This window comes from Myxocyprinus asiaticus, chromosome 38 (genome assembly GCF_019703515.2).
Source record: "Myxocyprinus asiaticus isolate MX2 ecotype Aquarium Trade chromosome 38, UBuf_Myxa_2, whole genome shotgun sequence".
NCBI classification, from domain to species: domain Eukaryota; kingdom Metazoa; phylum Chordata; class Actinopteri; order Cypriniformes; family Catostomidae; genus Myxocyprinus; species Myxocyprinus asiaticus.
The window spans coordinates 21,589,971-21,616,909 of NC_059381.1; the positions used below are offsets into that span (position 1 = coordinate 21,589,971).

The 26,939-nt window shown below is 37.8% G+C and overlaps 1 protein-coding gene across 5 annotated transcripts; it reads left to right on the forward strand.

Annotated features, from left to right (window-relative positions):
* The first annotated feature begins 556 nt into the window (after window positions 1-556).
* LOC127429069 (steroid hormone receptor ERR1-like) lies at window positions 557-25,918 on the forward strand. Of its 5 annotated transcripts, none has more exons than XM_051677850.1 (9): window positions 557-752; window positions 6,817-6,889; window positions 7,002-7,096; window positions 14,871-15,260; window positions 15,451-15,567; window positions 15,705-15,818; window positions 17,377-17,544; window positions 19,907-20,176; window positions 22,261-25,918. In XM_051677850.1, exons 4-9 carry the CDS (start codon window positions 14,876-14,878, stop codon window positions 22,512-22,514), a joined length of 1,308 nt encoding a protein of 435 aa, XP_051533810.1. In that variant the 5' UTR covers window positions 557-752; window positions 6,817-6,889; window positions 7,002-7,096; window positions 14,871-14,875; the 3' UTR covers window positions 22,515-25,918. The 5 variants fall into 5 exon arrangements, with proteins under 5 accessions (XP_051533810.1, XP_051533811.1, XP_051533809.1 ...); XM_051677849.1 differs by lacking the exon at window positions 557-752 and adding an exon at window positions 770-2,660; XM_051677851.1 differs by lacking the exon at window positions 6,817-6,889.
* Window positions 25,919-26,939: the final 1,021 nt, after the last annotated feature.

Consider the following 26,939-nt stretch of genomic DNA (forward strand, 5'->3'; position numbering starts at 1 on the left):
GTTTCTGGGGTCATGACCTCTGTCAGAATTCCAGAGCACCGAGGTGTGACCTTTTGTGGTAAAGCAATAAACCAAATTTACACAAAAGCTTCCATCCGAAAAGGTCTCAAGATGTTCTGTAAAAGTGTTGTAAAACATCTACCAAACAGTGAAACTGACAGAACTGCAAATAACGAGGGCATTTCAGCTTCAGACAGAATGCGGTAGCATGAAGCTCATAGAAATGCAGCGTAAGCTGCGTCGGAGAATGACCTTGATTCAAGGTCGCGTGTACGTTCTAAATGACAACGGGAACACTGACGCTTCCTGTTTCCTTTCCGAGTTTTAATTCCTTTCTCGTGCATTTTGCTTCGACACAAACACACGCATAAACATCTATAATGTTTTTTCAGTCTCTATTCTTATGTCATAGTCTCTATTAATGCGACATTCACTCCGTTTTGCAAAAATGACACGGTTTTCTGGGCAGGTGGGCAGGTTTCAGTCACGCTGCCTGGTGTGCATTCCTAAAATAGACCACTGTAATAATTTCCTTAACACGGGACTCTTTTCCGTTACAGCAGTACTATCTCGAGACGCACCCCAGCTCTCTTTCTCTCTCAACACTTTGCCGTGATCAGGTTACGGTGAGGATTGTAGTCTCTCTCTTTCTTTTACTCCTCTCTCCGCAGTCACTGTGAACTCTGCGCCGCTGGCCCAGAGCCCAAAACTACGAACCAGCTGACTATGGGAGGCCTAGAGCAGCAAGTTGGGTCAGTGTCACAAGACCGAGAGCATACTGACATTTTCCATGCCATCTAAAGCGATGTGTGATTTACAGCTGTGTCGTGAGCATTTATGAGACAAATGCACTCTGCTGCATTATTACTACTGCCTCGTATTTGGACGAGCTACACTCAAATAGCCTAAATGAGTAGCATATCCAATTGCGTTCCGTTCATAAAAGGCTGTTTAGTCTGTATGATTTTGAGATTGGATTCAAATCACGCAAGAGGCTGTTGAAATCCGACGCGTTCTTGCAGTAAAAAGAGAACGGATGTGTCTCACGCACTTTTAAAAGATGACGTTATTTATTTATTTATTTATTTTACCCAACACGACTTCTAAAAAACGCGGCGATCCTGCACGAGATGGTGTAAAGTAGTGCGCGTGCCGCGACAAAAAAGGTCCGATTAGCACATGATTAGCCTACACAGAAAAACAATTGAAAAGTAGATCAGATGGACACAAAAACGGGTTCACACGTCCCTTTTGTTCGTGGAAAATTTGTAATGGTGTAGCTTCCTTTAAGTAAAAGTGAAATACATCAGACAACAACAGCTTCAGAGTTTATAACAGCTTCAGAGATGCCGTAAAGACCGCGGGCGCGGCCCAAAACGTCCACTAGCATGTTTACATAGAAAAACATTAGAAAAGGAGCTCAGACAAACACAAAAACGGGTTCACACGGCCCTTTTGTTCGTGGAAAATGTTTAATGGTGTAACTTCCTTTCATAAATGACAGAATGTGTAAAACTGAAATACATCAATATTAGACCACAGTTGTTTAACACCAGCTTCAGAGTTTATAGGCAAACAGAACTTTCTCTTAAGGTTAGCATTTGGTTCCCGTTTGGTTATTTATTTATTTATTCCTCACGTTTTAGGATTGTTTTCTTTAGGTTCTATTTTTGTAACCATAAACGAACGTTCTTGGAACTTTTTCTTTAGGTTCTATTTTTGTAACCATAAACGAACGTTCTCGGAACGTTTTCTTTAGGTTCTATTTTTGTACCCATAAACGAACGTTCTTGGAACCAAAATTCATAGCTGGGTAGGATGGGATTCAATGTTTATAGCGCAGCTTTCAAGAACCCCAAGGGAAGGCCGAATTATATGGCTACTAGTCACGAATCATGACAGTTATTTCGTCAGGTGGGTGATTAAACTGCCTTCAAATGCAATCTGACAGTTAGCAGGTTTCCACGTTTCATTTACCCCTCGAGCAGTCCTTAAAATAGCCCAGGTTGTGAGAAACCTAAATAAAAAGCTTCAGCTAACGTATCAAAAGTGTATTAACTCGTGAGTCACATATACAGTAGGTCAAATTTGCTTTATTGTTTCAAGCGCTGCTGCCGGTGACGGAGGCGCGAGGAAGCGCGATTGGCAGCGCGAGCGGACGTAACGGAGATACAACAGACGCAAGCGGGGAGAGGGAGGAGAAACAACGAGGATATACGTAACCAGGATCTCAGCTGTATTAGCGGAAGGCAGGATTCAGGCTTCCAGTGACAACTGAAACAGCAATATGGGGAACTAGTCCAGTGAAGAGCGAATCAAACATATGGATTAAACATACACTTTGGCTCAATTGATTGCACTTGTATCCGCGCCACCATTGATTCAAGATATCGACGAATTATTGAATTTATTTGATTTCACATATCCTTATTTTTTCACTCATTAGAACACCAGAATGGCTAAAGTAGCGCATATTTAAGGTAGCAACCCACTTCAGCAAATAGGCAGAGCATCTGCTTGTAAATCGGCCTTTATGACCAAATACATTGCTGCTATGTATGTGATAATATATATGTAAAAATCGGATTGACTGTTTTGTTGAAGACTTTCTTTGGTTGGCTTCAAGGCATCTCACACCAGCAATGTTCTCTGAAATACTGGTAAGTAGATGCATCCAGCCGGCAACGAGCAACGCAATGGTACTTTATTATTGTATGCGAGTGTAGCGTCGCTCACATTTAAACTGATGGTCGGAGCATGTTTCATTTTAAAGTGCGTGCAACTGATCGCTGGTATTGAGACTGATAATCATAATTCTGATGTCATACAGTCTATCACTGGCGCCACTAATATTTCTGTTCCTTTCAACACTAAAAACTTTACACTATAAATAGGTCAGTGTGTTGGGATAGTTTGTTTGCATGACTACTGTCAACATTAGAACATGTCTTGCTATATTCAATTTAAGCCATAATATTTCTATTGCCTGACTGTATTCATTGCATATAAATGAGAGGTTCTGATGCGCTTTTGACTATGGGAGATAAAAAAGAAAAAGTCCGCAGTAACACTTTGCAGTAGGCTGACCTTGATCGAGTTGTCCCCTAGCCCCTACATTGTGTCAGCGAGTAAGGTTTTTACCTCGGACTCTAGTACTCAAGTCATGTCGCATTTGCCAGTACAGCAGCACCTCAGTCTGGAAACAACTGCCTAGACGCGACAGATCTGTTTCGCAATCTTGTATTCAAGGCAATTTACGTCGTGACTGATGTTATAAAATTGGTACAAGAATGCAATACTTTTCTTTGGGTATTAAAAGTATAGGAGCCCTCTGAGAAGCTGCCTTTAGTGTTCAGTGGTCACGCAGTTCAACCTAATCAAAAGTTGTAATTTATATTAAATTGGAAGCAAAAGCATTGTCATAATCAATTATTCGAAAGTGTCAGATGCTCAGCCAATCAGTGACTCTTTGTGCTCTCAGGCAGTTTTTACTTGTGCCAAATGTCTAGAAAAAGTAATGTAATTCTCATAAAAACTGAGGAATTCAATTAGAGTTTCAGAGTTCAAAGAGAGGACAAGACTATGGTAATTTTTCCAAAGCAGCATTATAGACTGTGTGTCAGACATATTGCATTGATATAGAACGGTATTCAAATACTGAGATTAGTCACATGTGAGTCTACTGGGTGGGTAGGTGCATATGTGATAAAATTTGTCTTGTAGTAATAGCTGTGTAGAAACTCTCTTTGATGTGCTGCATGGTGACCACTTGGCCCCTCTTGGACGGGTTGGAGAACCTCTGCTCTTAAGAAGTTGTAATCCAGTTTAGTAATTAACCTTTCAATGGTTAAGGCTCGGTGAACAAGGTCACCTTTTCAGGTCTGCTCTGACAGCCTTTGCTCTACAGTCGCATGCTTTCACATTGTATCCGAAGTTTAAAGGCTAACACACACTACTTATCTCTGATTTCCCTGCTGAGTATCAGATTTACCCAGTAAACTTTACAGTAGGAAATCAATTGATGACTGCTACTATGCTTTAATTTGACACATAGCACCAAATGACAATTACAAGAATAGAAGATTAAGAAGTTATGATGCTTATGATATGAAATGTCATAGGCCACAATCTTAAGTAGACCTGTCCCTACCTAGTGTACTTCAAAAATAAATCAGTAACCTCACTTGACATAAAAAGACAAATAGCAGTCTTTAGCTAACCTTAAAGAAGAACTGCAACATTGAAATCTTAATCAATGAACTTTATTACACTTTTGTAAATTTAAAAATAGAAGCAAAAGAGATTGTTAATTAAAAGCTATTAATTTATGCTGTTTGTCATGCCAAGTGACTTAGCCTATTTTATTGCAGATGATCTTCAAAGAAACAAGGGTCACTAAAATATATATCGGGGGTGCTATAACCCGAGTCGTCTCAGTGGATGTCTTTGAGCACATTTTTTAGGCTTTAAGGTTTTCTCTGTTAATGGTAAGACAACTTTGCCAACTCAGATTGTCAGTTTACGATATAACATTTTTATTGGTATGTTCTAATGTTTAACCCTCTAAAGTATAACAATTTCAGCTATGCCTGTACCAAAATGCCTGTTGTATTTCATCAAAGTAAAACAGAAAATACTAGAGACATATCCAGGCTATTGCCTGCCCATATTTCATCTTGCGTTCTATATTATTACATTACTTTGAACTTAGTAAATTATCTCTCAGCTGTAAACCACATTGTTTTTATCTATATTTGCTGTCACACAGAAACCATTTGGAGTTACTGTGCCTGTCCTTCAAACCCCTCCAGTGACTTTGACCTTTGGAATGTGTCAGAGCGCGGAAGGGGGAGGGGGAATGTTGTGTACAGAAATCATATGAGAGTATCCAAGTGTCCGAATGTGTGCAAAGAGTGCATGACATTGAGCAAGACTAGTGAATAGGTGCTTGGGAGGAAGACAAAGAAATGGTTTCTCTCTCTGTCAGCATTTTGTGCCTAATCGTGGAGAGGGAAAAAACATGGATATGGTGTAATAGACACAGATTATTATGAGCTTAAAACCAGGCTATAAAGTCCTACAAAGGGGTTTCTGTGACATTGACCAGGCTCTCAGGTTTTATTTAAACAAGGGAGATATAAATCAGTATGCAAGTCCAAATGCTGAGACCACTATTACATTAATGTTGTCTCAATTAAATCTGGCATTATGAAGTACATTTTGGATACGTGCACAGCTTTTATGGGGCATTTAATTTAGTTTTAGTTTCAAGAAGATATGGTTCAGGCTAATGTTGGTTTCTCTTTTATTTATCATTTAGCCATTTGTTAGGAAAATGTGCCTATTGCATTAGACTTGCTGATACAATTAGGAGTATCATTTATGGGCCTCAGAGCCAGCCCTAGCAGTTTGGGGACCCTAGGCAGATTTTCAAAATGGGCCCCCCTACCTACAGGTACACCTAACCAAGTACACCCAACATCAATAAGTAAGAAAGCTTAAAATTGCGCAAATAAACAAGTCTAAAAAGTAAAATTTATTCAAAAGTATAAATCTTAAAAATGCAAAAATATCAACTATGGTTTATTAGCACAGGCATAACTGCTTCAGAAATACAAAAATGGAATTTCTAATCAAATACCATTCACATGCACAAATTGATACATATATTTAATAAAATTCCATGACTGTGCAAATGAATAAGAAATAATTTAATTACCAAATTAACCTCCTGAGAAACGAACGTGACTGCTGTGTGCATTCTCCATTTCCCTTTTTGATTTGTAACTAGTAGCACCTAATAAACAAGCAAAGAAAAAAAAAAGAAAAATCTAGAGCAAATAGTTTTCCTAAAAATGTATGTCCACATATGTGGACAGTGGGACTAAGTTGTGAAATTTTAAATAATACCAAGCTATAGAAAATCTGATTTAAAATAAAAAAAAAAAAATTCCATCAAATTGTTTATTATGTTTCCAGGAGTGTTAGTTATTCATGTTTTTGAGATGTTACATACATTACATGAGAATTTATCATAAATAATTCTGATTCAAAGTAATGGTCAGCATCGTCCAGTTACTGCCAACAATGTTCAAATAAAATTATACATTATGAATTCTGAGTCTAAGTACAAACATCATCTGCAGCCTGAAACTGAACTTTTGGTTGGATTTTAGGAGTGAATAAACTTAGCTGCATAGAAAGCAGTAGGATGCTCCCTTGTTCCCTTGCACCTTATTTAGTGAATGACTTAACCTCCAGTGTGCTGCCTGTCTGCACTGGTCTCAGAACAGTTCAAAATGCACCTTATTTTTTATCCTAACTCCATATAAAGACTTTTCAGCTTTTGGATGAACCCATTTGTTCTCAATGTGAAAATGCACAGTGAATACAGTGATAACAAAATAAAATTTGACAACATTTATTTTAAAATTAAGCGAAAGAACCCACAGATTTGTTAATGTGCAAAGTAATTCAAAATAAGTAACATGTTTTTTCAACTTTTGTGGGAATAATGTCCCAAAATACACGTATGTGTACATCATGTTTATCATCGCGCTTACGCGTGAAAAATAAATGATTTTTTTTTTAAAGAGGCAAATCAAACTAAACTAGAGATGCTACTCTTTAGACCCAAACAGGTTTTAATGAAAAAACTTAGAGGTTACTTACCAGAGGCACTTTTGTTGGGTCTGAGCCCGTAGAAGCACTTCAACTGTCTGAGTTATATCAGCATGGCAGTTCTTTGACATATAATGGACAAATTTGCATACTTATGCCTTTTCTTCAATGCTTAAATAATATATTTTTTTGTAGTTTTAAAAGGTTCCATAGGACTGTTGGTGTGCATACTGTATATACGGCCAGTGCTATCAGTGTCGCTTAATAGGTAAGGCCGGCACTGATAGGCCTTATTTTGGAATACATCTATAATATGCACTTGAATGTTTATTCACTCTCTTAAATTGGTTAATGTCTCACTAATTTTCTCTTCTTGGCAGGGTTCCTGATGCCCAGTTTGAACTGACCTGTAGTCTTCTGACACCAAAAGAGAGAGATTTTCAGTGTACGTAAGACCATCTACTCGAGTGAAAAGGTAAGCTAATTGTTGCTAAACAGTTGAGGATTTTAAGTTAGCAGTTATGCATCTAAAGTATAAAGATAAATCAATGTACATGAACATGAATCAGTCTTTAATTTCATATAATTGGTAACACTTTACAGAAAGGTTCTATTCATTAACATCAGTAAATGCTTTAGGTATCATGTACTAACAATGAACAAAATTTTCACAGTATTTATTAATCTTGGTTAATTCATAAATTGACCATTTCTCATTGTTAGTTCATAATGCATTAACTAATGTTAACATATACAACTTTTAATGTTAAAAATGTATTAGCATATGTTGGAATTAACATTAACCAAGATTAATAAGTGACAAAGTGAAGAAATTCAAGTGTTGATCGTGAACTAATGTATTTAACTAATGTTAATGAATACAATCTCATTGGTAAGTGTTACAATATCATTTTTGTTATGTTTATGTTTGCTATATTTTACATTTCTGACTCGGTCTGGCCTTTTCTGTTTCTCAGTACATCAAGCCTATTAACATAAATGCCTCAAGCACAAGAAAAACAAACTATTTTCATCAGTGGTTCATTCATTTCCCTTCACTTTTACTATATTATTGAATAATCTGTCAGCAGTGCAAAGGTTGTTGTCTTTATCAATCAATTCCCGTAATTATTTTAATGTATTTTGTAAAAATGAGCTTGTTTATGTGGCTGCCCAAGAGCAACTCTCCTCCCTCCTGAAGGCATCCAATGACTCACGTTTGTTTGGGGGAAACGTGAAGTTCAAAGATGCGTACAACAGCAGCACTGCTCACTAATCCTACCTATTTAACCATGTTTATGGATGTACAAATCTGTTTTAAAAAGCCAGGACGTCCATAAATAGCTATTTTTGGGGGTACATTACATCGGTAGAGGTTTGGAGGAGGTGGGACATATCTTAGCTGTGTAAAGGTAAGTTAGCGAAAGCTAAGCTCATTTTGGCAAAGCTAGTTTGGTTGGTTCTAAAGAGTGGCACAGAATTGGACATTAAAACCTTCTGAAATATTATAGCGGGGGGGGCGGGTGATTTCATATAAACATGTGACAAACTGCGAATACATTTAAGCTGTACAAGCTATATATAGACGTCTAGGAAGACGTTTGGCACGGTGGATAAAGGTGCAAAGTAGCGGACAAAATATCACTGATTTCCACATTTTACATTTCAAACGAGTCCACAGTTTAAAATCCTTTGGTTCTGTGATGATGATCCGAACCGGAAGTGGCACTAAACCCCTGCCGCACAGACGCACGTGTGTGATGACGGTCGTTGGCAGTGCCGCGCGATCAGTTTACGCATATTCTTTGTGGGTTTCCCTCATTGTTTGTACATGATGGTTCTTCCTTCTTCCGGTTTCTTTCATTTGAAGAGGGATTTAGAGATCGCTGTTTGATATCACATCGCGTTATTGAATCAGTCGCACCCCAACCCCCCGTACCTCATTGGAGCCATATGATCATTACTAGGTTCAGTAGCTTTTGTTTTTTTTCATTACTCTTTAAAAAAGCCAAACTTAAGGGATGAGAACAATTTAAATGTCAATTCCAGAACTGTTCCTGTGGATTTACTTCAATTAATAAACAAAGTTTTCTCCTATGTCCCCTATTTATCATGTACGTTTTCTGTTCTAGTAGAGGGTGCATCTGTGTTGGGGTGGGGTGTATAGCTTAAGGTCAAAGTTCAGGTGTTATGTAAGTGCTTGAACCATATGTGCTTGGCAGAAAGTACAATGGACTTAGAGGCATTGGAGCATGGTTGCATTCTGCACACTGGCTAAAGTTGCAACATATCACACATAAGGAGGTAAAAGGGGAATTGTGTGTGTGTGTGTGTGTGTGTGTGTGTGTACTTAGCTATAGTTTTTGGACAAATTTGTACCAGAAAGTAACCAAAATAGGACCAAACCTTTATTTGGGGTCATTTTGGAATGTCCTAATTACATTATTATTATTTTTTTTTCAATCTTAAATTAAATTATCATTTTTTAAATTCTAATAATGCAAAAAGTTTAGGGGTTAGGTTTAGGGCCAGAGTCCTGCATGGTTCCCGTTTTGTAAACCCGCATCCGCAGTACTTAACAGAACACCTGACCCCGTTATCCGACTGCAGCGCTAATTTAATTCGGTACGCCACCTGTTTAACAAAGGCCATGATCTGAACCGCACCTGCATTAAAATAAATCTACTAGGGCCTTCATCAAGTAGACAAAAATTGTTTATTAGTGCACGTCACACAAGCAATCAAACTAACACTAGGCACTCTGAGTTGGAGCATTTAAGAAAAATAGCCACATAGCATAACATTATGGTGACAATTAACAGAAAAAAGATGAGAAAGATTAACACTATTTGACATTTAGAAAAAATAGCCTTGGCTGTTTGACCCGCAGTCCGCCCGTGCCTGTTGACTCTCGACCCGCACCGCAAATGACAATGTAAATATTTTTCCACCCATTACATCAAAAATTAGTGGTTCACCCGTCGGGTACCTGCGAGTACCCGCCCATGTGCAGATCTCTGATTAGGGCAAAGTCTTTCTAGCAAGTCAGTCCACTGTCGGCCATCTTTGGAATGCTCTGGGGCAGTTATTTTTTTGTAAACAAGCGGCATACAAGAGCAGCTCTGATCTACAGGTGCATCTCAACAAATTAGAATGTCGTGGAAAAGTTCATTTATTTCAGTAATTCAACTCAAATTGTGAAACTCGTGTATTAAATAAATTAAATGCACACAGACTGAAGTAGTTTAAGTCTTTGGTTCTTTTAATTGTGATGATTTTGGCTCACATTTAACAAAAACCCACCAATTCACTATCTCAAAAAATTAGAATATGGTGACATGCCAATCAGCTAATCAACTCAAAACACTTGCAAAGGTTTCCTGAGCCTTCAAAATGGTCTCTCAGTTTGGTTCACTAGGCTGCACAATCATGGGGAAGACTGCTGATCTGACAGTTGTCCAGAAGACAATCATTGATACCCTTCACAAGGAGGGTAAGCCACAAACATTCATTGCCAAAGAAGCTGGCTGTTCACAGAGTGCTGTATCCAAGCATGTTAACAGAAAGTTGAGTGGAAGGAAAAAGTGTGGAAGAAAAAGATGCACAACCAACCGAGAGAACCACAGCCTTATGAGAATTGTCAAGCAAAATCGATTCAAGAATTTGGGTGAACTTCACAAGGAATGGACTGAGGCTGGGGTCAAGGCATCAAGAGCCACCACACACAGACGTGTCAAGGAATTTGGCTACAGTTGTTGTATTCCTCTTGTTAAGCCACTCCTGAACCACAGACAACGTCAGAGGCGTCTTACCTGAGCTAAGGAGAAGAAGAACTGGACTGTTGCCCAGTGGTCCAAAGTCCTCTTTTCAGATGAGAGCAAGTTTTGTATTTCATTTGGAAACCAAGGTCCTAGAGTCTGGAGGAAGGGTGGAGAAGCTCATAGCCCAAATTGCTTGAAGTCCAGTGTTAAGTTTCCACAGTCTGTGATGATTTGGGGTGCAATGTCATCTGCTGGTGTTGGTCCATTGTGTTTTTTGAAAACCAAAGTCACTGCACCCGTTTACCAAGAAATTTTGGAGCACTTCATGCTTCCTTCTGCTGACCAACTTTTTAAAGATGCTGATTTCATTTTCCAGCAGGATTTGGCATGTGCCCACACTGCCAAAAGCACCAAAAGTTGGTTAAATGACCATGGTGTTGGTGTGCTTGACTGGCCAGCAAACTCACCAGACCTGAACCCCATAGAGAATCTATGGGGTATTGTCAAGAGGAAAATGAGAAACAAGAGACCAAAAAATGCAGATGAGCTGAAGGCCACTGTCAAAGAAACCTGGGCTTCCATACCACCTCAGCAGTGCCACAAACTGATCGCCTCCATGCCACGCTGAATTGAGGCAGTAATTAAAGCAAAAGGAGCCCCTACCAAGTATTGAGTACATATACAGTAAATGAACATACTTTCCAGAAGGCCAACAATTCACTAAAAATGTTTTTTTAATTGGTCTTATGATGTATTCTAATTTGTTGAGATAGTGAATTGGTGGGTTTTTGTTAAATGTGAGCCAAAATCATCACAATTAAAAGAACCAAAGACTTAAACTACTTCAGTCTGTGTGCATTGAATTTATTTAATACACGAGTTTCACAATTTGAGTTGAATTACTGAAATAAATGAACTTTTCCACGACATTCTAATTTATTGAGATGCACCTGTACATGAATGGGGAAAGACCGAGATCTCTAAAACGGTTGGTCAAGATTACGATCAAATAACATATTTCAAATCAGCAGTAAAATATGAAAACATTGGAAACATAAATTGCCCTTCTTTACCTCAGATTATTCTTTAAAAAAAAAATTTGAAAATGGTCCTGGCTTGTATAGCTAATGCGCATGTGTGTTCTCGAGTTGATTGAGCTGTAAAATATGCCTGTATCTATAAGGTGATTGTCCCTTTTACCTTTAAGGTGGGACTTCCTTTCTACATCTGTTGACCGGTGGGCATTCCAATTTCTCACATTCATTTTAATAGAAGTGGTCTGCCTTTGCTTAATAGTGTCTGGTTAGGTTTAGTTTATAGTAATAATAGATAGCTTTATATAAAAACAATAGAAGTCCATGTTATGTCCCCATTTAGATATTGTGTGGGTTGAGGACAGATGAAGGTGGACGGAGACAATTCATGACCATAATACAAGTCAGTGTATGTACAGTAGCCTTGATGTATGACTAGCAGCCCAACATTTTTTCAGGTCCACAACCAAGAGGAGCTGCTATTGTGGCTGGTTGTGTTCCCCACTTGGCAGTCATTCTGCAACTTGGGTAATTTTGCATGTGCTAATGGGGTGGGCTCTTTGCTAAATGCTTAAAATGGTCAAATCAGCACATTTAAGAAATGGCATCATATGTCATTTTGTCCCTGAGAGGGGCTCATGAACTGTGGGGGCCGTAGGGTGGTTGAGAGTTGGGCATCTCTTGGGTGTATAATTAGAGGATTGGTTCTCCTCACTCCTGGATTAATGACCCTAATCTGGTTTGGGCGGAGGCCGTGGCACTGGGATTATGACAGACTTTGAGCAGAATTCAGCCATGCACATGTGCTGTCTGCTCTCTAGGAGAGCCCTTTTGATACAGTTTTATACATTTTCATTTACTTAACATGTTGCCTTGTTGTAGCTGCTTCCTCAAGAATCTAGAGTCTTGATCTTGAGTTTTGGTGGATTTGCACAGCAATATTTAAAGTTAATTTATATTTATTATAATAATAATTATTATTTTGTGCATACATAACATGGATTCTGGTTACTTTGTACAGAGCGTAATATTTAGTAAACGATTAGGGACATGTAACATTGAATGGTCATTGTTACTGTCTGGTTTATGTACATGTTAAGTAATTTCTTTCACTTCACACCTGCTGTATCTACTCTGACAACCATCCTGTTCTCTTTGAACATCAGATTTGACAGACAGTATGTGTGTCCCGCTGTTCCTGAACTGTAACTGCTAGGCATGCAATGATACCAATTCTTGCATCAGCTTCAATACTGTGTTCATGTATTCGTACTTGTTAAAATGCAGCCTACATAAATATTAATATTACTATGCAAAGAATCACCTGCTGCAGAACAAAATCTGAGACATATCAAGATTAAAGACATCTAAATGCATTGCCTGTGTAGAGCTGTAGTTGTGTGAGCAGATAACTTCATGAGCGAGTGTATTTTCCTAGAATACCCTCTCTCAAGTAATGTTGGGAAGTTTGATTAATTGTAGTGAATTGGTTAATTTTAGTTATTTAAAAAAATAAATAACCCAATGCAACTGGCAACACTACTTGCAAGTGAAGATGCATAGGGTACTTACTCTTCACTGCCTCTGCTGCACTCAATTGCTGTCTGCTCGCTCATGCACATGCATGACAACCAAATGAAAGGGAGTGCAATCATTTTCATCAAAACAAACTGTATGTATCTTGTATGTAACACAAGTACATTACTTGATCAGCAGTGCTCAGCACCAACTCTGTGACACTGAATTGATGCTATAAAGAGTTAAACCCAGTGAAAGTAGCATGAGCTCTTATTGTTATGCATGAAACTGATGTTAAAAAGGAGTTATCTGTATTTACTAAACTAATTAGGCCACCTGATATGAGTCCTATCTGTTATTTAATAGATAGTTATACATAAAAAAAATAAAATAAAGCTGTTTTTTTTATGCCTTGCTGATCAGCTAGTGTCCTTCTTTTGATGGTATTAATAGTGGAGTTAACAGTTCATGTAAATATTAAACACACTACTCTCAAATCATCAGTCTCACTGTACTTGAAAATAGCAACAATACTCTGATAACGATAAAAAATCAACTTAAAAAAAACAATATAAGAAACCTCCATTTACATGAGATTTGAAATAATCAGATTTTTCTTTCCTTTTGACGTCAAAGTGTAAACAGTCATGTGCACAACGTTTGCACACAGCATTTGTGCACATTGGATAAGCCGATAAGAATGCCGATAAAGGTTTTACATGCGGAGAGAAATCAGGGTAATGGGCAGAAATCTATGTCTGCTGATTGGTTTATACCATAAACTGATTGTGACCTTACTCATATGACCTTATACGTTGTCACCTTATTAACCTCCTGAAACTTGAGCATGACTGCTATGTGCATTTTCCATTTCCTTTTTTGATTTGTAACTATTAGCACCTAATAAACAAGTAAAAAAATAAATAAAAAAAATCTAGAGCGTTTTCATAAAAATTGATGGCAACATTTGTGGACAGCGGGACTAAGTTGTGAAATTTTAAATAATACCAAGCTATAGAAAGTCTGATTTTTTTTTGTTAATCAAATTGTTTATTATGTTTCCAGGACTAAAATAAAATTATACATTATAAATTCTGAATCTATATACTGATTACCATAATCCCATGTCTGACAAACATGTTGAGTGATCCAAACATCATCTGCAGCCTGAAACTGAACTTTTGATTGGAAGTTTGGATTGAATGGATTTAGCTACATAGTAAAAGACTTAACCTCCAGTGTGCTGTCTGTCTGCACTGGTCTCAGAACAATTCTAAATGCACCTTATTTTCATCCTAACTCCATATAAAGCCTATGAAAACAAAATTTTTCAGCTTTTGGATGAACCCATTGATTCTCAATATGGTAATGCACAGTAAATATAGGATTTCTAAGGAAAAAATTTGCTTAAGTACACATTAGTGTACATTGCGTTTTGCAGTGTGGCGTTTCGTGGTATATCGCTAAAATGGTAAAAATTGCATATAGGATGAATCTAGAAACTCTAATCTTTTGACTCAAACAGGTTTCAATTCAAAAACGTAATTCAGTTTCTTACCAGGTGTAGTTTTGTTGGCAATGTTGTTTTGTCACATGACTGAGATCAGTCGGTTTAAATGAATTTAAATTATGTGTTGCGTATAGCGAAGCCTAAATACAACTTCCACGCATTTGTGCACGGGATCCCACGAGGTTAAGCATAATCAGTGTAAGATCGTGCATGTAATTGTGCTTAGTTCAAATACAAGTATAGGCAAGTACCAGAAAGAAAGAATCAATAGTCACATTGGTACATCCCTTGTAACTGCTTATGTTTTATCCTGTCACTTAAACGTCTTGTTTTAAAGTCTTTGGGACCTTCAAGTGATGATAAAACTAAAACAGCAAAGGTCCCTCTTCTTCCTGTTGTCTCACATTTTTCTCCACTCTTTCACAGGGATCATGTCTTCCAGAGAGCGACGTTCTGACCTGTACATAAAGGCTGAACCCAGCAGTCCCGAGGGAGGAGGAGGTGTTGGTGGGAGGACCAGCCCGGGAGGTGCTTCCTCAGACTCCTCACAAAGTGGAGGAGGCGGATCCAGAGGAGAAGGCACTGGACGCTACTCCCCACCACTATACACGCCCGCACTACGATGCCATTTTAAGGAGGAGGGTGCAGATGGAGCCGAGGAGGGCTCTACAGGTAGCGGGGGCGGCCGCTGCAAGTATGCCCTAACCACACTTCCCAAAAGGCTATGCCTGGTGTGTGGAGATGTGGCTTCCGGGTACCACTACGGAGTGGCTTCCTGTGAAGCCTGTAAGGCTTTCTTCAAAAGAACCATACAGGGTGAGCATGTCATACTGTGTAACGGATTCACTTGTCATTGAGTCAAAACAGCCATTTGGTCTTTGGTGCCATTTACACATTGTATTAAGATCTGATTAGGATTGGCCAAAACACATCTAAATAGCAGGTGTACATAGGTTATTTGAGTCCTTGAAAGCTCGTCTAACATCATTACCTTCATCCACTCTAGGCAATATTGAGTACAGCTGTCCAGCCTCCAATGAATGCGAAATCACCAAGCGCCGCAGGAAAGCTTGTCAGGCATGCCGCTTCACCAAGTGCCTCAAAGTAGGCATGCTCAAAGAAGGTGAGGTGGCCAAAACGACCAACCCTCTCTCTGTCTTACAATACCTAATTACCTCAACAATGTACAGTGTAATCCAAAGGCAATGCCAATGAATGCCCTAATCCTCTTTCTCTCTATGTTGTGTGTGTTTGCCATAGGAGTTCGTCTGGACCGGGTCAGAGGTGGGCGGCAGAAGTACAAAAGACGTCCAGAGGTGGAAAATGCCACGTACCAGAGTGCACCAATACCATTAAGGAAGGAGGGAGAGAAAGGTAATTCAATGTAATGTTTTAAAATGATTTCATAACTAGTGATGTGCATTTTGGATATTTTGACTACACAAGTACTCGAAAGATAAATCTACTTTACATGAGTGCTGTGTTTTTAACAGGGATTGAAAATGAAATGTTTTTAATTTTTGTTCATTCTGAGCAGAAACTGTATTCTTTCATTCTGGCATTCTGCAGCCTCCTTTCCAAATGGTAACCGGTTAGAATGAAATAAAAGAACAGTTAATAACATTAGCCTATTATTTTTGGGGATATATTTCATATTCAGAATACATTTGTTGAAAATACATTATTTTACATAGGCTGCTGTATAGCCTATATACCTTTTAAGCAATTATATATAATTACTACATAAACTGTACATGCATGAAAAAAAATTAATTTCTCAGTTGTTTCCTAGTCTTCACTGAATTATTGTTAGATATAATGCATTGATACAGATTTGATGCAGCCGGTATTGACCGAGAAGCAGATCTTTACTTAAAACAATTAATTAAAATAAAATAATTAAACAGTTATTAAATAATAAAAAATACAAAAATTGTCCCACATAAGATGCCGTTTTGTCCAAACGGCCCATGCAGTGTGTGCGTGTATGCACGAGAGAGAGATTTAGACAATTAATTGATTTTAGATTCCAAATGTATTTAAAATATTTTTGGGCATATATTTAATATTAAGAATACATTTATTGAAAAGATGTTATTTTATATAGGCTACTGTATACTATGCTTGCTATGATTCCTATGTTGATAATTCCCTCACAAGGGGAAAAAAGATAAAATTTTTGCTTATTTTGGGTGAGACAACTCTAATTTTTAGCATGTTTTTCCAGACCAGGTCCCTTTTTTATCTTGTGAGATCTGGCAATACTGCAACTGGTACAATAGCTTTTATAAAAGCATCTCAAAAGTTTTGCAATTATTGTTTTCATGATCGATCATCACTATGACTTTTCAGTGTACTTAGGTACTCATGTTCATTCCTTTTATTTTTATTTTTTATTTTTATATATTTGTATTTTTTTTTATCGCCTTTTCTCCCAATTTGGAATGCCCAGTTCCCACTACTAAGTAGGTCCTCGTGGTGGCGTGGTTATACATCTCAATCCGGGTGGCGGAGGACAAGCATCAGTTGCCTCTGTTTCTGAGACAGTCGATCCGCGCATCTTATCACGTGGCCTGTTGTGCATGATACTGCGGAAACTCACAGCATGGAAGGCTCATGCTACTCTCCGTGATCCACGCACAACTTACCATGCGCCCCATTGAGAGCGAGAACCACTAATTGCGACCATGAGGAGTTTATCCCATGTGACTCTACCCTCCCGAGCAACCGGGCCAGTTTGGTTGCTTAGGAGACCTGGCTGGAGTCACTCAGCACACCCTGGATTCGAACTCGCGACTCCAGGGGTGGTAGTCAGCGGCAGTACTCCCTGAGCTTTCCAGGCCCCACTCATGCTCATTCCTAATCATCATGATCAATTTTTCCTAATTATAATGGCCATTCAACAGAATAATGTTAATACTGTGTCTCTCAGGTTCATCCAGCATTATTGTGTCTCATCTGTTGGTGGCGGAGCCAGAAAAGCTGTTTGCTATGCCAGACCCCCTACAGCCAGACACGGCCCAGCGCACACTCACCACTCTCTGTGACCTGGCTGACCGGGAACTAGTTGTCATCATCGGCTGGGCCAAGCACATTCCTGGTAAGTGAGAACAAAAAGAGGAACAGCAAGAGCGTTGGCAAGGAGACAGTGTCAAGGAGGCTATTCTTGTTTCGAGCTACGAGTTACTCACGCTCCTGTTACTGAAGTTAAGCATCGGTAAAGCTACCACTTGGTTATGCCTGTCAGTCACAGTTGCTTTTAAGGGCCAAAAACTTTTTCAATAGAACTAAGTAGTCTAATGATTTCTACTGGTTTTGCTTCAGGACTCAGATTGTACATTGGACAGTGGCGACCAAACACAAGACAAAACCCATAACCCTTATTTAATATAGTCTGAGTATCAATGCAACATGCTGACATCTACATAATTTAGTGAGCTTCTACCAAGTGACTGATGAATTTGCACCACAATCTGACATTAAAAATAAAAGAAATGGAAAATGTTTTCTTCCCCATTTTAAAAGTTGAAAAGCCTAATAATTTTGCAATGCTCAATGCACAATTATTGTTAGTAACATTTTTTTAATTCGTTTTTAGCATTGTTTTTCCCTACTGTCTGTAACCCTATCAGAACAGACCTCAGACCCACCAGTTTAGAACCATTGGTTTAATGGTACTAATGTTAAAACTGTGCAGGATGTAACAGACAGCTCTTTAAAACAGGCTAACATTTCCATTGGCTGTGAAAAGGGCAGCTTTCAAAACAACGTTAGAGCTTGTTGGACATTCATATTTGATGGCACTCACTTTTCAGTACTGCCTGAAAGTGCAGAAAAGTGCTAATCAATCACACCTGTCTGAAGAGAACAGATGCCTAAAGAAAACATTATAATTGAAGGGAAACTGGAGAGGGTGAGTCCGAGTTTGAGTAAGAATATGGTAGACTTTTCTCCTAATTGCTGTCCAAGTCCACAACAAGTATTGTCCAGGGCATTGCCTTGGAAGGCACAATTTCAACTGCTTTTGTCAGTCTCAGGCTATTTTCAAGAGCTCCAATTTTAGAGCACAATTGTGAGTATCTGTTGTGTCTGGGTAGTAATCATCAACTCTTATCCTGTTCTTTGCACATTGCTTACTGTATGTGTCCACTGGCAAGGAGATGAGTGGGTGTCTTCAATTCATTCTCTCTTGTGCTGGGGATTCTGGGATTGACAGCAGAGGGGAGCAAGTGGTCAGAGCACCAAAACTTTTATGCAAAAGGCAGTAGCATCTTTAATACGCATTTCAAAATCTGACGAAAGAGCTGTATTTTCTGGTAGATTTAGTGCTTAAATCATATTGTTACATATTATTTAGTCTGCACAGTTTCATGTATACTTGGTTTACAACTGTAATCACGCACATATATGCACTGCAAAGAATTTTCTTTATCATTTTTTTGTCTTATTTTCCAGTAAAAAATATCTGACCAGAACTTTCAAGCTTTGACAATCACATAAAGGAAACATAAAAGTAATCTATATGACTCTGCTGGTTAAATCCATGGCTTCTGAAGTGATATGATAGGTGTGGGTAAGTAACAGATCAATATTTAAGTCCTTTTTTACTATAAATATCCACTTTCACATTCTAAAAGTGAAAGTGGAGATTTATAGTAAAAATTGATTTAAATATTGATCTGTTACTTACCCAAGGTGAATTGTGTTGTTTAAAATACATATTATGGATTACTTTTATGCTGCTTTTCTGTGATATTTGGAGCTTCAAAGTTCTGGCCACCATTCAATTGCATTGTGAGGACCTACAGAGCTGAGACATTCTTCTTAAAATCTTTGTGTTCTGCAGAAGAACGAAAGTACTTAACATATATAGGAATGCATGAGGGTGAGTAAATATTGAGAGATTTTTAATTTTGGGTGAACTATCCCTTTAACACAAGAAAGATTTACTAAATAAGAAGCAAAATGACCTAACATGTTAAGTCTTGTTTTCAGAGAAGTCTAGCAAAATTAAGTGAGGTTTGTGCCAATGCAAGAAAAAGAAAAGTAATTCTATAGAAAAAAAAAAAAAATGAAAAAGGGAAAGTCATTTTATATTTCTAACCCTTAGAAATAATTATTATTTATTTTAAGCATAAACCTTAACGTTTTGTTAGATTTCTCTGAAAGCAATATTTAATGTCTTCTTAAGTAAATGTGTCTTGTTATAAGCAGAATGTTGAGATATTTTTACTGCAAAAACAAGATCAAATAAAGACTGATTAAAAAGATTTTTCAGTGTGATGACTTTGTGTATTGAAAGCAGTCATAGACCATTCTGAAGATAACCACACATTTTACACTAATTTTACAGACCTCAAGTGGCATCAAGTGTTTTGAGCATTACTGAGCGGATTTCTTATGTGCCAGTGGACATACTGTATACCGTTAACCACTGTCTGTCTTTTTCATCCCCCATCCAGGCTTCCTCTCCCTGTCCCTGGCAGACCAGATGTCTGTGCTGCAGTCGGTGTGGCTGGAGGTGCTGGTGTTGGGGGTGGCTTACCGTTCTCTTGGTTGTGAGGATGAGGTGGTGTTTGCAGAGGACTTTGTGCTGGATGAGGAGATGTCTCGTGTGGCTGGCCTGACTGAACTCAATGCTGCCATCAGCCAGCTTGCGCGGCGCTTCAGGGCCTTGCAGTTGGACCGTGAGGAGTTCGTCATGCTGAAGGCTATTGCACTTACCAACTCAGGTGACCTTCCTATTGCACTCAACATTTTCCTATTAATGACTCATTCATTCCGGTTCTATTATGGTTACCCTCTGATGTAAAACCAGACTGATCTGAGTCATATTTCACCTAATTGAGACCAGACCCCTTTCTGTTTCGAATTGTAAACTTAACAGTCTTATCACTGCCCGGTGGTACGAATTTTTTCCCCCAACCGGAAAGACCCAAGGAGCTTTTGATTACTGTAAACTGTAAATACAACCCTCGTCTCTGCTTTACCCACAGAATCTCTATTTGTTATGCAAATACTGGGAGTCACATGTTTTGGATCCTGCTTTTTGTAAAGAACACACCCAAGATCTCTTCCTTACACCTCACATATCTGTGTGTACATGCTAAACATGAACCCCCACCAAGAGTCTGACCACTTGCTCTCTGCACTAGGAATAGACATTTTAAATACTTTGTAGTTGAGTACTCTTAACACAAAAAAAAAGAACAATAGATTACTTGAAATGTATATATATATATTTTTTTAAACGAATGTCACGTACACAAAATTTATAGCCTATTGGGTTTTATTCACAAATGTCAACCTTTATAAGCTAACTTAACCTAAGTTTTTTTTCTGAAAAAAATGAGCAATATGCATGAATAACATCTAGATTCAAAAATTAATGTTTGAAAAAACATGCACTCTCACAGCGCTGATATAGAAACCAACAGAAACCCTTTTCACATTTCCGGGTTTGGAACACAAAAGTAAACTATTTGACACCGCAACAACTCTTATTTTTGCATTCACATTACGTTTCCACAACTTTCCAAAATAAAATAAAAAATAGAGAGAGATAAATTACGGTAGTCAGTCAGGTATTTAATAACATTTAGTAGTCGAATACTCTTAACACGTGAAAAAAATGTATTACTTGAAATGTAAAATTTAAGTTCAAAATAAAGAGAATGACTTAAACATTAAATGTATAGCTTATTGGGTTTTATTAAGAAATGTTACATCATATGCATCAATAACAACATCTAGATTCCAAAATGATAATTAAAAAATGCTCGCACAGACCTTAAATAGACACCATTTTGAAAAATAAATAGCCACTATCAGTATAATGCACATACAATAGTGACTCCTGTCACTATTCACTCCGTTCACTATTCCGGTTACAAACTCAGAATACCCCATAAAACTACAGTGAAAGTAACTGGTGCAACTCATGCACTATACATGTTTGCTGAAGTGATACGATCACTTAACATAATGACTAAATGTTTATTTTTGGGTGTACTGTGCCTTTATATATGAATGTACACTCACTGAGCACTTTATTAGGTACACCTGTAAACCTACTTATTCATGTGATTATCTAATCAGCCAATCGTGTGGCAGCAGTGCAATGCATAAAATCATGCAGATATGGGTCAGGAGCTTCAGTTAATGTTCACAACAACCATCAGAATGTGGAAAAAACTTGATCTCAGTGATGGACCGCGGCATGATTGTTAGTTCCCAGACGGGCTGGTTTGAGTATTTCTGTAACTGCCGATCCCCTGGGATTTTCAGTCTCTAGAGTTTACTCAGAATTGTGCCAAAAACAAAAAAAACATCCAGTGAGTGGCAGTTCTGTGGACAGATACGCCTTGATGAGAGGTCAATGGAGAATGGCCAGACTGGTTTGAGCTGACAGAAAGACTACAATAACTCAGATAACCACTCTGTATAATTGTAGTGAGCAGAATAAAAACTCAGAATGCACAACACGTCAAACCTTGAGGCAGATGGGCTACAACAGCAGAAGACCACGTCAGGCACTTTATTAGGACAATAGGGTTTCAAATAATGTGCTCAGTGAGTGTATGTGTCCACAGCACCACCCAATGCATGGAGTTGAAATGGCAAGATTTAGGTGATAGAAGCATTGTTGCTTATGACTGGCAAATGTGCAAAGGAAAATCAAATTGTGATATTCAAATAGAGTTTTACTAGTCGGATATTTAAAGCCTAACTACTAGTTGATTAGTCAATTACTCGTGTACATCCCTACTCTACATCCACCTTTATATATTGTCTTCTCTCTCTTCTATTCTCTCAGATTCAGTCTACATTGAGGACATGGAAGCTGTGCAGAAATTGAGGGACCTTCTACACCAAGCTCTTCTGGAGCTGGAGGTCCAGCGACGCCCTGATGATCCCCAGCGTGCCGGCCGTCTCCTTCTCACTCTGCCCCTCCTCAGGCAGACAGCAGGCCGGGCCCTCACCACCTTCTACAGCATCAAGACACGTGGTGGGGTGCCAATGCACAAGCTCTTCCTGGAGATGCTGGAGGCCATGATGGACTCACCCTAGAGAAGAGAAGAAACTTGGATAGATGAATGAATGAATGAATGAGAGAGAAAGGATGAAGAAAATGGGCAAAAGATAGCCCAAAATCTTTTTTGTGGAGAAAAAAGTACAAGGGCTAATAAAGCCAAAAGAGAAACTTTTTTTGACAGAAGGGTTGAATACGAAGAATATGAAGTCGCTTTGTGTAATTGTAGCTGTCCGCTAATAACTTGAGGTACTCCTTAGGAATGGTCTTTCACAACAAATTCTCCTCTTCATTAGGTTTTACTCTCAAAATACTCAATAGGTACCATTTCACGCAAACTTAAAAGAAAACATTTGGGTCAGTTCAGACAAAGATAATATTTCTATCAGTGTTAGGGGAACCACGGACAATACGTAATTCATTCTCTCACTTCATGGCCATCCTCTTTCTTCAAGATACAGTAAGTGTTTATAGAATTTAACCATTACTGTAAACTCAGAGAAATTCACGTGCCAAGAGCGCCTACTGAGACTACAGCAATATGAACTCTTCACGGAATCACAAGAACAGTTGATTCAATGATATCGCTGTGATATCTCCATCTTTACTGATAGTTGGCCACTGAATCAATCTGTAAGACGTGCGCATCTGAAACCACAGCACTACAAGTTACAATAATTCATACAGTAAGCTTTCTTTTCCTCCTCAAAATGTGCATAAAAGCCACTTATGTACAGCTATTAATGTCTTTATAATGCACTCGCCATACTACAAGTGCTATTTAATTTTGTCCCACTACAACAGCTTTTTATCTTGGTTTAATATGCAAAACCGATGAACACAAGTGAAGACCTACAGGAGCGATTACACAAACTACTCTTTTAGTTTACTGCTATACACTGGTACTACAAGCAAATATACTGCAACATTTAATATTATGGAAAGCAATATTAAAAATTTCATATGATTCATTTGATGTCAGCCATTTAAAAAATGTCTGCACTGAGCTGGTCTGCCACGTCCTGCTTGGAAGTGCAATTTAGTAGTGTTGTAGTCTCATTGCAAAGACAATTTTATTAAAAAAAAAAAGGATGTTGCTTTAGGATTGTAGAGAATGATTTTCATCCTACACCGCCGTCCTTTGTAGATTTGCCAGTTGTTCCAATGGATTATCCATCTTCATTTATAGATGTGGATTGTGTGAATGAGAGATTATGGGTACTTAAAATGCAAAGTGCATATGATGAGCTGAACTGAACTGACGATTTTGCATCTAAATCAGGGTAAATGAGGAGTCTTTAGCTCCTGTAGGTCAGCTATCTCCAGCTTCTACTGTACTTTTTGCTGTTTTGCTCTGAGTTTTTTGCATTTGGTTCTAATTTAGAAGACTCTGTGGGACCTCTTCGCATCAGTGATGTCCTCAATTCTTCAGATGACAACATGACACTGGCCTGCTAGTGACAGATTGAGCCAGCACTGTTTGAGTCACTCAGCTCAAATGCATTCTGGAACATTTCAAGGGACTGAAAGACAATTTCATTCACTCCTTGGAGAGAAGAAAATATTCCATACTCTAATCCTCCATTTATACCTGGATGCAGCAGGACGACCTCTGTCGGTTCGTTTAAACCAGGAGGTTTTAAGTCTGTGTGATATTCATACTGAAAGCTTCTGTGGCTCAGAGCAACATTTAATTCAAATTGGAAAGCCTCGCTATATGGGGTCAACCAGAGCCATCAGTTTTAGACTTTTTTTTTTTGGTTCTTTTAAGATGGTTGTTGGTTTTACTGCTGTGTGTGGTCTGTTCGTTGCTGTTTGTTTGCAGACAGTTGTCTGGTATTATATGCAATCATACTCCATTCAGAGTGCTGCAACTCCGCTACCTTTTATTTATTATACACATTTAAAAAACAGGAGGAAAGCCAGTTGCCTCTTTGGCCTCTTACCACATTAAGTACAAAAATGAAAACCACTGTTCTGCAGAGTTGGACCTCTGAGGTGACGCCACATCTTCAGGGTGATTTTCACTGCATACTGTTAGCAGCAATGATTGTATGTGCACGTCAGCTAATAGCAAATATACGTAAGCATCAGGCCACAGATAAAAATGCATTCTGATCTGAAAAGAACAATCCAAGGTTGATCTCTATTTAAAAATACTTAAAGCTCAAGATTAGGTTAAATCTGGGTTTGCAGATTATTACTCCAAAAAATAGTTTTTCAGGCCTTCAGGATATTTTTTGAATCGGTTAATATCTATTTCTGGCTGAATTTAATTTTGCTTTTCCATATATCCACCATGAAGCTTGGCCTCAGGTTTGGTGTTGAAATAAAGCAATCCATTTGGGAGAATGTTATGAAATGTCTGTTTTGTATTGAATTATTTTTAGATTTCCTTTCTCTTTTTGTGATTTACATACTAACTTTGCCAGTAGAAGTTATATTTCTCTCTCTTTGCAAAAATGTTCAGGCAATATTGCAGATTTCATGCACTATAACAAACACAGTGTTACAGAAAACTGCAAAACTTTCTCATATTTTCTTTCCTTCTTATTTCTTTCTTTTACAAACATGCCGCCAAGTCTGTCTGTTAAGAGAACTTTGGCGATCTTCAATATAATCTGTTTAATTTTCAATTCAATTTATACAGCTAAAAAAAAAAAAAAGATAAAATATGCTCTTCTTTTTCTTTTTCTTTTTTTTTAACCTTTTCAGTATGTTTTCTCTTTTGTACACAGGAGTTAATATCTCCTAATTGGGTTTTGGGATGTCATGGAATGTGTACATAACCATGGATGAGTGGGTCCATTCAAAGACAGCTGTAAAATATGTCGATGTTTGTGTCAATAATAACTCTAATATAATAATGATATTACAGTAGTGTTTTGATAAGGCTAAGCATTATAATAAGCCATTTTGTCTGTTGAAATTAGAGCGTAACATGATTGAGAGATAAATTCAATTCATGGCTAGGTGTTTGTGTGTCTGTGTATATTTATGTAAATGAGCAATACCAGAATTTACCAAAATGTTTGTTTTCACATTTTTCTGTATATTGATATACTGTAAATCAAACCTCAACAGTAACACTAGTGATAACAGTCGATAGTAATAATACAAAAGGTAAAGATCAAATCAATATTTGTATTCAAAACTGTTGTATTTAAAAGATTAAAATCTATTTTTTACTCAATTTGCGGATGTTTATTAATATTATTGTTCTGGTATTTGTGTTTAAGTCACATGATTGTAAATGTATGTGCTTTTTTTTTTTTTTTAAAGCTCAGTTGTTCTGCAGTAGTAACTTATTTCAACACTTTTTTCATATTGAATCACTGAAGAAAAGGCAAACACTAAACCACCACAGGAACAATAGAGGTATTTTAACATTTTGTCAGTGTCAGTGTGTTTTGTAATAAATTGGCACATGTCATCACTTGTCCTTGGATTTCTATGTCGTTTTGTCATCCTGTCTGTCCTCTAATGTCCACTAGATTGAATGCTCATGTATCCATTAGTAAGAGAAAAGACAGTTAATAAACACCATTCATAGGAAATCTCTGGTGCATTCAGTTATTGTCATGTTGTAGGCAATGCTCATGAGCATACCAATACTTATTTATCATTTTCAGTTTTGTACAAGGTACGTTTTTTAATAACTGTCCAATAAGTGAAAGGATGGTACTTTGGGGTAAAAAGTGCCTCTGTTGCAGGGGATAAAGCCCCCATAAAGCACATTGTTTTTATTAAGTGTGGTGAATACATTTGTTATGAAAATTTTCAAAGTGGGCTCACATTGACTGATCCAATCACAATGGTGATTAATTTGTTTATACAATACTTGAGATGTTATGAAATGCCAAATGTGTTTGAAACTAACAGAAAATGGTTAACCCTTTTCTGGAGTGGTTATTTTGAATAAGTAATAAATTAAATCTTGTTGTCTCAAAAAGTATTTGCGTAAGGTGAAAAATTATGCCCTATAACTATTGTCCATATATTTACACAATATCACTTTAACCCCCCCTGGGGGCCTTTTACCTCAAGTGTGGGGTAAAAGTCTCCCTCACCACCTTCAAATAATAATAATAATAATAATAATAATTTTAATCGAAACAACCTTCTGTTATTATTTCTTTTCACACAAATTATGTTGCTCCATATTTTTTCAATCCTGACACAGAAAAAAAGCTAATAAAAGCTGAGCCTTTAGCCCCATTGTACCCCTAATTGTTTTGTCAGTATTGAAATAATTATTGTTCTCGTCTGACTTTGTCTGATGTGCCTATTCTTGTTTACTTTTAGCCACATTAAGATGGATATACAGTGGCCCCAAAAGGTTTTTGGACGCTTTTGAACACTTAAAAAAAAAACACACACACAAAAATGTTGAATCTCCAAAAAGCACACGAAGTCATCCTAAAAGTAACCCATAAGACTCCAGTGGTTTAATCAGTGTCTTC

Coding starts and splice junctions, on each gene's coding strand:
- LOC127429069 (XM_051677850.1), top strand. CDS start 14,876: ATGTCTTCCAGAGAGCGACGTTCTGACCTGTACATAAAGGCTGAACCC. Junction 15,261..15,450: donor CTTCAAAAGAACCATACAGG/GTGAGCATGTCA, acceptor CATCCACTCTAG/GCAATATTGAGTACAGCTGT. Junction 15,568..15,704: donor AGTAGGCATGCTCAAAGAAG/GTGAGGTGGCCA, acceptor TGTTTGCCATAG/GAGTTCGTCTGGACCGGGTC.